The following is a 13,568-nucleotide window of genomic DNA, read 5'->3' as shown; positions in this document are numbered from 1 at the left end:
ACAGTGTACCAACCTAAACCCCTCACACTGTTTGTGTTATAAGACCAGCTGGTGTGCAACACTCAATGCATGGTGATGGATGGAGACATGAGAGGGTTCAGCATCAAATCACTGGTTTGTCATCACATCACATTGCATCATAGTGAACGATTTATAGACAGGATATTGTAATATGGCATTATTAATATGCTGTGATATTCATGAATATATTAAGGCCAAATCATTTAAACAGCAGTTTTTTTCCAATGAGTCATACAAAAAATCGACTGAGATGTTTTTATAATATTTTAAAATATGTTCTTTTAATGATTCTGGGAAAAATGTTTTTTCAATATCTTTGAGGCAATATAATATTGTAATCATCCAGATATAGTATATCATGACATCACATGCATTCATATCTACAGAGTGTGTTTTATTTTAATTATTGTCAGAATCAGCTTTAAAGTATGCACATTCAAGGAATTACACCTGAATTTAATCCTTTAAAAATATATATATAGCGCTCAATGTATTTACACAAATATAAATATCGACCTAGGACGATGACGACAAAGCTGGACAAATTTGAGTCATAACCTTTTAGTTTTTTCAATAATTCAGCCTTTGTGATTTACAATTGCTAATGAAATGTGCCATCACATTAACGGGTTGTTGCTTCTGTAAAGACGAGATACCGGTTACACTTTCACCCTTTTCTCAGTCTCACATAACAGGAAATACACAAAACACACATTTAAGTGTCTGTTCAATTTTACTTTAAAAAATAAATCACATTCATAGCTATCCTATATGGTTCATACAACCGCCCATAGTTCTTCCCTGAGTCTTTATCCAAGTGTGTGTGAACTGCTCCCCCTAGTGTCAGAAGAGCATACATGCACACATCCGTCAAGACTAACTGAGTTCTGTGAAATAATTGTCATTTTGTTCTATTGTTCCTGATTCAAAAGGCCTCAGCAAAGTTGATTAAAAAAGTAGAATCCTCTGATTTTATTAAGAAGGTCCGAACGCAATAAAGAACACTTTAAAGTCAAAGTTTATTATGATATTTACAGTAAAAAGAATAAACTTCTTAAGATACGATACACATTTGTGTGTGTGTGTGTGTGTGTGTGTGTGTGTGTGTGTGTGTGTGTGTGTGTGTGTGTGTGTGTGTATGTGTGTTATTCCTGTCAAATTGGACTATTAGACCAGAAAAGGACTTTGAGGAATTACACATTTGGTTTTGTAGTTCTGGAGGATGATACAAAATCATCCTCTAGAACGATGATCTGCAGCAAACTAAGTTTAGAAAGTCTGGATAGAGTCTCATACATGTGTCCATGCCCTCATAGTGTCTGTATCTGTGTCTTTACTTGTTGTATCTGACATGTGCTCCTTTGATGTTTGATGCAAAAGAAAGAAGAAAAAAAGAAAACTGCCACTGAGGAGACATGAATGTTTAAGAAGCACGGCTGTTCCCATGTTCTCTGGAATGACCCGCTGCCAAAGATCCACCCATCCTTTTTCTCTTTCTCTCTGTCTCTCTGTCACACACACACACACACACACACACACACACACACACACACACACACACACACACATGGCAGGGCATATGACTGTCAGCGATGACAGATGTCCTGACAGTCTGGAAGTCTGGAGGCGTGGTTGTGGTTGTCGTCCTGCAGGGCTTTGACACACGATGTATCAGCATACATTACACACACATGTCACACTAAAACTGTTCTATCTGCTCCCTGCCTTTTGTTTGCAACGATCACAAAAAAAAAGAATACTTTTTTTGTATGACTTCGACTGGCATTTCCGTCAGGAGGACGGTGGCATATTCTTGATCTTCTCTGTTCCTTTACTGTTGCTCAGGGTCAAGTGAGATAAAGTATGCCATAACACCATAACACCATCATTTCTGTACATTCTCTTCTGTACATTTCCATTCGACTTACTACAAAAGAGTGTGGAGGATAACTTGAATGAATGAAAACTGGAGAGTAATCTGTGATAGGAAAAGGACTCACAGACACACTAAATTAGATTTTTAATAAATTATAAATAGCACTACAGTGTATTTTTGGAATCAATTAACAAGAGGTTATGTATTTCTACGTGAACTCCTTTACCATAGCATCAACGCCATGGCTCAAACTAAATCACTGCTTGCTGCCTCAAACGCCTGGAAAAGAAAGCAATGGAGGGTTTATTTATTCTGGTTTCTTTAGTGTTAAAATGACTTGTTTTGTCAGTGATTCGTGCATTTTTTTGCATTTCAGATTGAGTATCATTCTTTTAACTCCAATATGTTTGGACATGTTCTGTTTGTTTGTATTTATTGTTTAAAATATTATATGCAGCATTTGCTTCTGAGTATTTTAAGCTCATGTGGGTTGAGTATGGCTTTATGGAAAATCTGGATTTATGAATGCACCTTTTTTTTTTTTTTTTACAAGATCTTGGGATGGTAATTCCTCCTTTATGTTCATCAGGACACACTTTTCTAACCCTATCCTGTCTTCCACTGTGTGCTGGAGTTACGCAGATGCAGTTCTGCTGTTGACCACTAGGTCGCACTAGAACACCACGAAAAAACAAAAGAGCTGAAGGCCAAAAACATGGAGATCCAGCTCAGCATTGATTTGATGGTTTGGAAGAGTTTGACTTGAACCTTTGCGTGTGAGTTATGGGTCCTGGAGACGACACAAAGGAAATCCTGCAGAAAATACGAGTAAAACGCCAATGATCAAATAACAATAAAACATTCTTTTAAATGTTCCTCGTTCAGACCAGAATGAACGATGGCTGACTTCCATTCAGCTGCTTCAGTTTCAGGGTCCTGCTGCTGTGCATGTTGGCTCTTCAACCAGGAATAAAGAGAACAGAGATATCGTTTATGGAAGAGTAACTCCTCGAAAGGAGGGCTGCTGTGAAAGTCTAGTAAGACTAAGACTAGTAAGACTAGTAAACATTTACAGACTTCCTCCAATACGACAGAGGGAAACACCACAGACAGGTTTTAACAGGAAGGAAAATGACTAAGTCTTAGATGTGTGTTCAAAAACAGCAGCGTGGCACCATGAGACAAGATGTATTCACACTAGCAAACTCCCTTATACATAGAACTGTTGCTTCCACATCCAGTTCCTTCTCAGAAACAGATGGACGCCGCATAGGTTGGTAATCACTAAATATATAGGGCGTCGACCCTGGTAGCTGTAGTAGTCGTCCTGCAGTAAAGATGTGGAGGGTTGACAGTCAGAGGAGGAAAAGGCCCTGAATGTTCCTGGGACTGAACGGGATCAGGACAGAGGAGGAAGAGGTTTTAGCAGAGAAGCAGGGGAGGAGGAGGGTTACAGCTTCAGAGGAGAGAGACTGGAGAGACGGGGCTTAGAAGTTGGCAGAGTTTGGTGATCGTGACCGTGGGGCTCAGTCGGCAGGAGTTATGGTCCCTCTGAGACCTCAGACTGCTTAATTCACTGCTATACAAATCGCAGAATTCGTCGCATGCGTCTCTGAGCCGAAGATGTACATGTTCTAGTTTCAGTGTGTGGATGTTAAAGCTTCCACGTGAGGAGAGCTGCGCCGCACCGAAACCCATGTTTAATTAGATCCATCACAAATATTGCACATGAAGGCTGAATAGGAGAAAAATTGCACTCTTAATGTGGTGATAACAGTAATAGTCTGTGTGAATAATGCATCGGCCGCCCCGTCACATTATGCACGGCTGATGTCAAACTTATGATTCATTCTTGTCCATTTGTCAATTTACAGAAACTCGGGCACAGGCAATGCATCGATTTCATCTTGCAGCTGGTTTTGATCAAGCTGCTTATTATTCTGATGCCGGGTCAGCGGGGACGTCTTTCACAGGGATTACGTGTTTATCATCCAGTAATGACAAACAATAGTGTGATTAAGTTACTTTCTCTGAGTGGTATGTTTGCATATGTGTAGCCCTCTGTGTGTGTGTGTGTGTGTGTGCGTTGTGCGTGGGTGTAGACAGTATATGTTCATGCTTATTTGTTGTTGCTCGTACCCTCCAGTGAGATGCAGCAACCATCAAAGAGCCAATTTGGAGAGCTGCTTTGCTTCACACACATCACTCTGTTACATCTTCACTCACAGCGATACATGAGTTTGATTATATATGAGGCTGATTCTTCCACATCAGCCACCGATTGAAGTTCTCCTCTCAGCAGCCGAGACTAAAGTGTGATTAAAACATGTCATTTTAGAAAAAGAAAATGCTAAATAGGATCTGCCTATATGTATATAATTCTGTAGCCTAGCAACTGCCAGACAAAAATTGAAAAACTGAACTCAACGTTTCCTTCGTATACCCCAAAAAAGTGAATGTTGGACTTTTTTTCTTAACATTCCAGTCAACCTCATGGTGGTGAGGGTATGAGTGGATCTTTCCCATTTCATTCAATGTGGCTTCTTGAAGCGTGTTGAGACCTGCAGCCGGCAAACCACGAGGACGTGAGCAAAAGGTGGTAGAGACCGAGATCCATCTGTTGGCTTTTGATTTGAAGAGATGATTTTGGATGAAGGCGCTCCAACGAGTACAGCGACGAGCGGGCCGCTCCTCTGCTTCTCGTAAGAGAACCTGGATGTGACAAAGAAACACCAGGTTGCAAAGTAAAGTGGTTTGAACCAGTGTGGGAAGGAGAGGCAGCGCAAGTCCTTCCTTCCTGCTGCGGTCAGGCTGCACAACCAGCTGAGCCACGAACACTAATAATACTTCAACCACTTTGGTCACTTTCATCACCTCAACTGGTGCAACATAAATACATTTCAAATACATGTTGTAGTCTGTCTGTATATATAATACTGCTATCATAGATTCTTCACTGCTTTATTAATGTTTTACTCTCTTTATATTAGTTGTTTTTATTTTATTTCATGTGCTCTTGATGCTGTTATCCTGCAATATCCTCACTGCAGGACTAATAAATTATAAATAAATGATCTCATGTTATCTCATCTTTCAGATTTGCTTTGGTCCGTATGTTGCTTCTGTACCGTTGGATTGGTGCACTATCGTTCAGAGAGTATTAAAAGATCCACTGCAGGTGGTTGCACTCAGCACAGTGTTGCTCTCGTGCAATATTGCACTGATGTAAAAACTCAAACCTGTTATTTACCAACTCGCCATCATGCATTCTTTTTGCCATTTTGAAATGCATTATCAAGGGTGCAGCTTTGTCCCAGCATCGCACAACACTGACTGCATGTTTGTGTGTGTGTGTGTGTGTTTGTGAGAAAGATAACACCATCTGTCAAAACTCAGCCCAGGCAATAACAGCGAGACTGGGAATGCATTGGCATTCTGCACCCATGTCACCTCCTCCCTTTATATCCGTGTCTCTACAGCTATTACTTCTCCACCCGGGGCTTCACTTGCATTGATTCAGGCTGACAAACCGGCGCAGGCATCACTGTAAATGCATCCTGTCTGATTATGTATTGTGGTGTTATGCAGCGAACGTGACCTCCTTTTAAATGACGAGAATAATCAAGAGTAAACAGAACCTACAGAGCCCGGATGGAGACGCCAGCAGGCAGCTGCTGCTCTCTCTGTTTTATCATTACACTTTCTTTCGTTCTTTTTTTTTGAGAAGCAGAAAACCTGACAGAAGTCACTCAAACTGGAAGAAAACACACAGATGGCGGCGCACACAAAGGAGGCTTTTGAACTTTTCTGCAGGTATAGTCTTTTTTTTACAACATTAGAGAGGAACTCTGACTTTTTATAATTTGAAGACTGTGAACTCGTATGGATAATTCACACTCGCTAGCTTTGATCTGTACTGCCTCTTTCTAGTCTCTGCTTGCTCTTTTGCCACCCCTGTATGTTTACACATTGTGTGTGTGTGTGTGTGTGTGTGTGTGTGTGTAGCACAGCATAAAACCAGAATAAATAGTAGAACACATAGCAACTGTCTTTATTGAACACCAGCATTAGAAGGTAGGGATTTAACATATATATAGTTGAAAGCCTACAAGAAAAGTAATTTAAATATTTATATATATCTTTACAAATGTTCATGGGCAACTCAGAGAGCTTGTGTCGGCTAAACTTGCGATCTGGGGAGTGTACAAAGATAGACATGCACAGGGATGAGTAACGACGGCAACCGCAAAGTCACCTTTTACAAAATGGCTGAGTTGGACCCTTCCTCTCTCTCGCTCTCTCTCTCTCTCTCTTCCACACTAAGACACAGTCACACACACACACACACACACACACACACACACACACACACACACACACACACACACACACACAGACCACAGCCCAGGCAGTGGTGTCAGTCTCACATCCGGAGACAGATCGTCTTTTTCTCCGTTGCCCACATAGTAAACACACTGGTTGTTATGGCACTGATTGTACGTTTTAAATATTAAAATATGTCGGCTTGGGGGGTTCCAGTGCTCTCACAGGAACAGGTGTGTGTGTGTGTGTGTGTGTGTGTGTGTGTGTGTGTGTGTGTGTGTGTGTGTGTGTGTGTGTGTGTGTGTGTGTGTCAGGGTCTTTTGGGTCTTTTGGGTCGATGACATCATTGTTTCTTACTAAATTGTTTCAATGAACCTTCAGAGATATTTCATATTTGTGTTTGTTTCAGAAAATTCATCCCTGCATTATCCGGATTGAACTCAAATTGGCCCGTAGCCCTTTGAAGGTGTGTGTGGTGTGTGCTACGTTGCATCGGCAGATAGCACACCTGCTCCGGGAGACTGTGATGTCAGTGTGTCCATGTTTACTTCCTGTTTTCAGAATGAATAAATAAACAAATTAAAATCTTGGACGAGTCACAGCCGTCTCCATGGCGAGGCTTCTCCTTGTCATGATACATACATAGACACTCGCACACACACGCACACACACGCACACACACACACACAGACACACACCTACACAGGATGTGTTCACTCAAACATCAGGACGTCTTGTTTGGGACGTTTCAGGTTAAAGTTAAATTTCAACATAAGATAAATAAATGACAATAAATATGAATTGTCCCAAAGAAGAGTAATGTGTGGGAGTTAGCAATCCTTTCTGAGAGTCTACACACACACTCACACACACGCACACACACACACACACTCCTAAATGCAGCGCTCCAAGGCACGGGGACCGGGTGGGAGTGGGCTACTCAGTCTTTTCTGTTTTCCCGTCTTTGCTCTGGGGCTCGGCTGTTTTCCGGAGCTGCGACTTTTCTGAGCTGCTGTTGATCTGTTGGTCGGTGGGTCCGCTGGTTTTTCCGCTCGAGGTTTTGTCCAGATAGTTGAGCATCTCACTCAGCACCGTCTGGAAGGTGCTGAGAGCTGCGCAGACCGCCGGCGTGCCGAATCCGTGAGTGATCAGACTGTTAGGGAGGGGAGGCAGAAGCACCCGTCAGAACAACGACAAACCTCTGTTTCACTCAAAAGAAGGACGCCACCAGCTTGGGTTTGAAAGGCAGGCCGCTTCACTGAAGGAGAGCAGTTGTCTTTGTCCCCCTTCAACTTGTTCACTTTCCTCTCGCTGCATCGAGGAGCTTCTAATCCTCCTAAACGAGTCTGGAGCAGGATGTGAATGTCCTCTGAGCTCGAAGTGCTGTTTTCCACCTCTCTTTCAATGGACAGGGACACGCACAATACTACAACTGTTTCAGCGAATTCTACTCAGAGTGTTGTGAGTCACATTGATGCATTGATTAGTTGATTGACAGAAAGACAACCGACCACTATTTCCACAATGAATATTTCATTAAATTAAAAAAGAAATAGGAAAAACAGCTGAACATTCCCTTCGTTGTAGCTTCTCAGTTGTATTTGCTGCTTTTCTTTGTTTATGGTGATAGTAAGCTGAATATTTTAGGTGTTCGTGGGACAAAACAAGCCTTTTCTTTGGGCTTTTAGATGTTGTAATATATATTTTTCTATATAATAATCCTTAATTGCAGCCCTGATGCAGATACCACATGGCTTCAAAACATACAGTCGCTGTGTTTGTCCGCTGTGGGTTTTCAACACGCCATCACAATCAAACTATATTTTAATCTATATCTCCTCAAACAGAAAGTAAAATGCACCCTGACAAATCTATTTTTTTCAGTTCTATATGTAAAGTTAATCCCACAATTCAAAAGTGGAACACATCAGACACATGCCATTACCCAAAGACAGTAAAATGTCTGAGAGCACCACCAGACTGCTGAATAGCAAAAGAGGATATATAAGGACAGAAAAAAAGATAAATAGCCATAAGATGGTTTCCCAGCATGATCCTGGTGCGTCCGCCTGGTCTGGTCCTTGCAGAGCTAAATGTCAGGTCACCTCCCAGCTGCCAGAAGGATGCTCTTCAATCTGTCGTCACTGTATTTCCACAACGTCTTCCTTTTCTGCCCAGCGCGCTGCACTACATCTCCCTTTGGAGGTTTGGTAGAACTGTGTATATTCTGCGACGGGTGACCCATAGATGTGACATTTCTGCTAACAAGCCTCCGTTCCCCTCCTCCTCTGTAATTTGTGCCAAATAACAAACTGCACAGCTGCATGTTTTTTTTGAAAATGGCAAAGCGGTCAGAGCCAAAACGGAGGGAAGCCGAGCTCAATTAGAAACGGTTTGCACTCAGCGTTGGCTCCATTCCCCCAAAACACAAGTCCATTGCTGCCGTGTGAGCATGTGTGTGTGTGTGTGTTACCTGAAGTGTGTGAGGTGTCTCTGGATGTCCAGGTCCAGGATGGGGGTCGGTCTGGAGGAGCCCAGAGGAGAGCGGTCTTGGCTCAATAAGTCCTGGAACTCCTTACAGATTTGCCTGATGGACAGAAGGAGGGAGGGAATGAGGGTTTACCATCTGCCTCCAACACAACCGCCACAATTTGTCTTTTTTTGTGTTGTTTTTTTTTCCCCCCTCCTTGCACCCATCCTCATCATTTTAGATCGACCCGCACGTAAATCCCTCCCAGGAAACAGTTGAAGAAACACTACGTGCAGGAGCGAGACAAGTTCGATATCAATCCAAAAGGGAGCAAAACACTTGATACACAACATGATACCAAGAAGTCTGCAAGCGTGAAGTCAGAGTTGGTTTTCAGCATTGTTCCAGGCTGTGTCTTTGACATTTTATTCAGCGCTGGGATGATTTCATCGGGAAAATAGGATCAAACTTAGCTGGAAAAGAGTGAGACTTTTCCCCCCTCAGCACATCCAGTGCTCAATGTGTGCAGTCGCGCTCGTAATGCCGCACTGTAAATGCTGCTCTACCATTCAAACACAAGCACGATTGTGATTACAATGTATTGAAATACAAATACAGTAGATGCTCTATGCATGTGAGGTTGGAAACAGCTTCTCCCTGCTGTGCATGGCAGCTATTGTTTTCATATACTCTCTTCCTTGTGAACCAGACCTTCTCCAAACCTTTGTAACATTTTCTCCATTGTCTCGCCAATAAAACCAAAGGTTTTGTTGTCGTTTAACGTGTTGGTTCAAGCTCTTTTTATCACTGTTTTCCCTTAAGATATAATGTTAGTGTGCCTATAAAGTGGCTGCAAACAGGAAAATATCTGAGGAAGATTGGTTCTTAGATAATCCTTATTCTTGACCTAATTGCATTTCCTGAATTGGTTTCAACTTTTTAAAAGATGTCAAGACAATTTCCAAATAAAACATGTTGCATTTCACAGCGTTTTCCCTGGTTTCTGTGCGTCTGTGCTGTTTAATCCGTGCGCGTATGAGTGCAGACTCACTTCGTAGCCAGGACCATTTTCTTGCGCGCGCTGGTTTCTTTCGGCTCACTGTGCTGCCTCGCCAAATGTTCCCCCACCGCCTTACTGGGGAACTCTGTCTCGCAGGTGTAGCCAAAGTCCCTCGCCAGGTGGAGCGCCTCACCTGAGCACGAGACCACGGGGGGAAAGACGTGATGAAACAAGCGCTCCACGGATTAAATATGCAAACTGGAATACACCGAAAGGTGTGAGCGAAATGTTGCGGAAGATGTTTTTGGACAGCGGCCTCGCACCTTCCACCAGGGAGGTGAGCAGTGTGACGTTGGCAGCTTTCCTCCGTCCTGCCGGCAGGTTGAGGCCTAGACGGTCTAATTTCTCACGGAGACACCGGCCTCCGTTCTTAGACTTCGCTCTGTGGAAAAAGTTTAAAAACTTTTTACGTCCCATATTCCAAATCATCACACTTTGTCATTTTACAAGACACAAAATGTCATCATTCATCACCCATATATATATATATATATATATATATATATATATATATATATATAAATTTAATTAAACCAAAATACAAATAAAACGCTCTGGCTTCTTTCTTCTACAAAACAAACGTGTGCTTAATTAAGTCTTGAAAGTACGGATGGAAGAATATAGATTTGCTTTGATTTGACAAAGGCGTGAAATTAAACATAAAATCAAAGGGTATGAAATTAAAACACGTCAACTCGTAATATATTAAATATGCCTTCTTGACGCATGGATACGGCTGCATGTCCCCTCGAGTTTCGTCTGTCGGCGTTTGAGCGTTTGTCTCTTTCTGTCTTGGAAAGCAGAGGAACAATGGTCCCTGTCATTTCTTCTTCTTTTCATGTGAAAATGTAAAACCACACGTGATTACCTTAAATCCAATTAAACATCCCAAAAGATCCTTTCGGGAAGTTTTGATTGAATTCACTGAAGGTGCTCTATTATTCTGTAAAAGAAACAGCGGCGCAGATTCACTTGAGATAAACTTCTGAACGTTGAGTCTGATTTTGGCTTCGCTGCACACGTGTGGAGTCACACTTCATGTTCTCATCTGTGAGAATAATATCCACATATGATTTATTCTACTCCAGATGAGGATCAGCGCCTCTATTTGCACATGTTTTTTTTTAGTTTTTTTTTTTACTTTGTTGATGCCTTATCTTCTAGGACTGGCCATATTCTCTCTGCTCTTCCTCCCTTCTCTGTCTGTCCGCCTCATCAATAAAACAGCGCTGGCAACTCTTGCTTTCCTCTGGTTCCTCTGATCCTGGCATGCTTTGGCCCGGGTCTCGCCTCCCTCTGGCGCCCTGGGCATGGCGGCGCGTGCAGCCCCGGCCCTCGTTCGCCTACAATAGTCTTTGTGGGCGCTGCTGTATATCCTCCGTTTCATCTGGAGGCTACAAAGACTCAGGCAGCGCGCTCCGATGTTCACCGGCCAGATTTACGCTTTAGAAAAGCTTGTTCGCGCTTTCCAAATTCATCTCCGTCACACTCTTCACTTCAATTTGAAATTGATACGGGATATACAGGGGGGGGGTTGGACGAAATAACGGAAACATTTTTGATAATCTAATAGAATCCGAGAGAACAGCCCCGCAGTGCGAGTTGTTGATTCATGAGGCTACATATTGTGTTGCTGCTTTGTTTCACCTCTCTTTCACTGCTGCACTTACACACAACCCGGCAGGTTGTCTTGGAGGTTTTGGGACCTATCCGGCTCAAATATTTATTCCCCCAAAAAACCATCAGGGCAAACGGACTGGGAATTAGTGGATGTATTGGTGGGAAACTTTAGGTCTGAGACCACTATTAATGGAGTTATTATAAAATGATTCATCAAAGATGGTTCTACTATGAGCCAATAAAATGAGATGACATTTAAACATTCATCAAGTCAGCCGTACCAAACCATTCAACAAAGCAGTGCACTCCCTCGAATCACTTCCTTTAACCCCTTGTCTGGCACCGGTGTGTGTGTGTGTGTGTGTGTGTGTGTGTGTGTGTGTGTGTGTGTGTGTGTGTGTGTGTGTGTGTGTGTGTGTGTGTGTGTGTGTGTACTGACCTGCGCAGTATGCCGCCCAGTAGGGAGGCGTTGAGGCACTCTGGTGGGGACAGTCTTCTCTTCACCTCGGCGATGGTGACTTTGTACTTGGAGGTGGAGCTGAGCAGCGACAGGCGGCCCGGTACCGAGCAGAACAGGTCTGTGGGATTCACCACACACGTCCCCCCTGTGCACACAAACACAACACACCTGTTACCACGATGCCCACCGCTGAAGGAACAGCTGGCCAGAAAAAATATGTAGATGGCCGTTGTGGTGTGTTCCCCATCAGTTGAGACTCTGGTTAGGGTTGTATCATTGTGTTAATTTACCAAACTTGATATTTTCTATCCTAAGTGTCTTAGATGTGTCTCGCTCAGTCCACATTTCTGTTTCCACACTGAAGATGAAGTGTATTCTGATCTCCGCCGCTGTCCTATAATAAACACGAATCCCTAAATGTCGCCTTCACTTGAAATAAGAGAAACACCTCTTTCTTTCTTTTTTTACCAAATCATTTTTAAGCAAAGTGTTTCAACAGAACGTAACCAGTTCCCGGTCGCAGCGGTTTGCTTTGGTGATTGGCACACGGAGCTGTGCTGTGAGCATAACTGGCTGGGTGTCATTTTAACAAACAAACACCACTGTGTTTCAAGGCATATAGGAGTGAATGCATAATTGGCAAAGTATTCCTCTAATGATGCTGTGTGTCAACAGAGGAACCGACATGACGCGGGAACAATGCAGCACAACAATGGAACCATGAAACAAAGGAAGTGTGGAGGAATCCAGCAGATTTCAAACATTTTGCTACTTTAGTTTGGTAAACGTCTTTTTTAGATTAATGGGGGATTGTACTTTGTATCTATTGGGCTTCTTTGTGCTACTGCAGGGTGTAATGATCGCTCAAAATGACATTTAATAGTAATGCTGACCCACCGTTTGGCACAATGTACAGTGTACTGATAATTGTGTGTTTTAACAGTGCACTGATTATCATACAACAAACGCTTGTGGTATTTTTGGGAAAACCCCTACGAGGACACACGCTTGCATATTTCAGGGAAATTGTCCAGGCAGGTTTCTCATTGGATATTTAGTATTATTCCATTTCATTGTGCCACAAACACCTTCTGTGCTTATTTAGTAATAATGATAACAATAACAATATAATAATAACAGTATGCGAACAACCGAGATCTAGTTCTTTTTGGTGAAAACTGAATAATTACCCAAACTTCTCTCAGCCGCTAACTATCTCAACATGTAGTTGAGTGTGTGTATATATGATATATATATATATATGTGATATATATATATATATATATATATATATATATATATATATATATATATATATATATATATATATATATATATATATATAAACACAAACACACACACAATACAGCGGTTATAAGAATTACAGTTAAACAAATTGATTAGATATTGATCAGTAAAGCGTCACCAAAACAAGATATCCTCAAATATCCTCAAAGAAAATATTAACAACACTATAATAATAATCATTATAATAATACTCAGCCTTTTGAGGAATACTTCCTTTTGTAATGAATTCTGCAAGAAATTAAAGGATGCTGTATTTTTTTTTTTTGAAACGATAGTTGCAAGAGCCCTTTACTTTATTTTTAGGGTGGCAAATATAAAAATGTTTGGATCTTGAAAGGCCTGGACTCATAGAAAATGCATGCACATTTTAATCCGACAGGGAAGCAATGCAAAGTGTAAACAGTGTGATGTGTCAGTGCAGCAAATGGAA

The 13,568-nt window shown here is 42.0% G+C and overlaps 1 protein-coding gene across 1 annotated transcript in view; it reads right to left on the bottom strand.

Moving 5' to 3' along the window:
- Positions 1 to 6,900: 6,900 nt before the first annotated feature.
- Positions 6,901 to 13,568, bottom strand: part of tfap2d (transcription factor AP-2 delta (activating enhancer binding protein 2 delta)) — a 14,950-nt gene continuing 8,282 nt past the window's right edge. Inside the window, exons 4-8 of the mRNA XM_068577235.1 lie at positions 11,810 to 11,975; positions 10,014 to 10,132; positions 9,742 to 9,883; positions 8,694 to 8,807; positions 6,901 to 7,373 (exon numbers count right to left, since the gene is read on the bottom strand). Of these exons, the coding sequence (XP_068433336.1) occupies positions 7,157 to 7,373; positions 8,694 to 8,807; positions 9,742 to 9,883; positions 10,014 to 10,132; positions 11,810 to 11,975 (758 nt within the window). The 3' untranslated portion in view covers positions 6,901 to 7,156. The remainder of the gene's footprint in view (positions 7,374 to 8,693; positions 8,808 to 9,741; positions 9,884 to 10,013; positions 10,133 to 11,809; positions 11,976 to 13,568) is intronic.

This window comes from Clinocottus analis, unplaced genomic scaffold, assembly GCF_023055335.1.
Source record: "Clinocottus analis isolate CAN_PGR_092001 unplaced genomic scaffold, fCliAna1.0.p SCAF_15, whole genome shotgun sequence".
NCBI lineage: Eukaryota > Metazoa > Chordata > Actinopteri > Perciformes > Cottidae > Clinocottus > Clinocottus analis.
The sequence above is the reverse complement of the archived record's forward strand: the minus strand, read 5'-3'. Positions and strand labels throughout refer to the sequence as shown.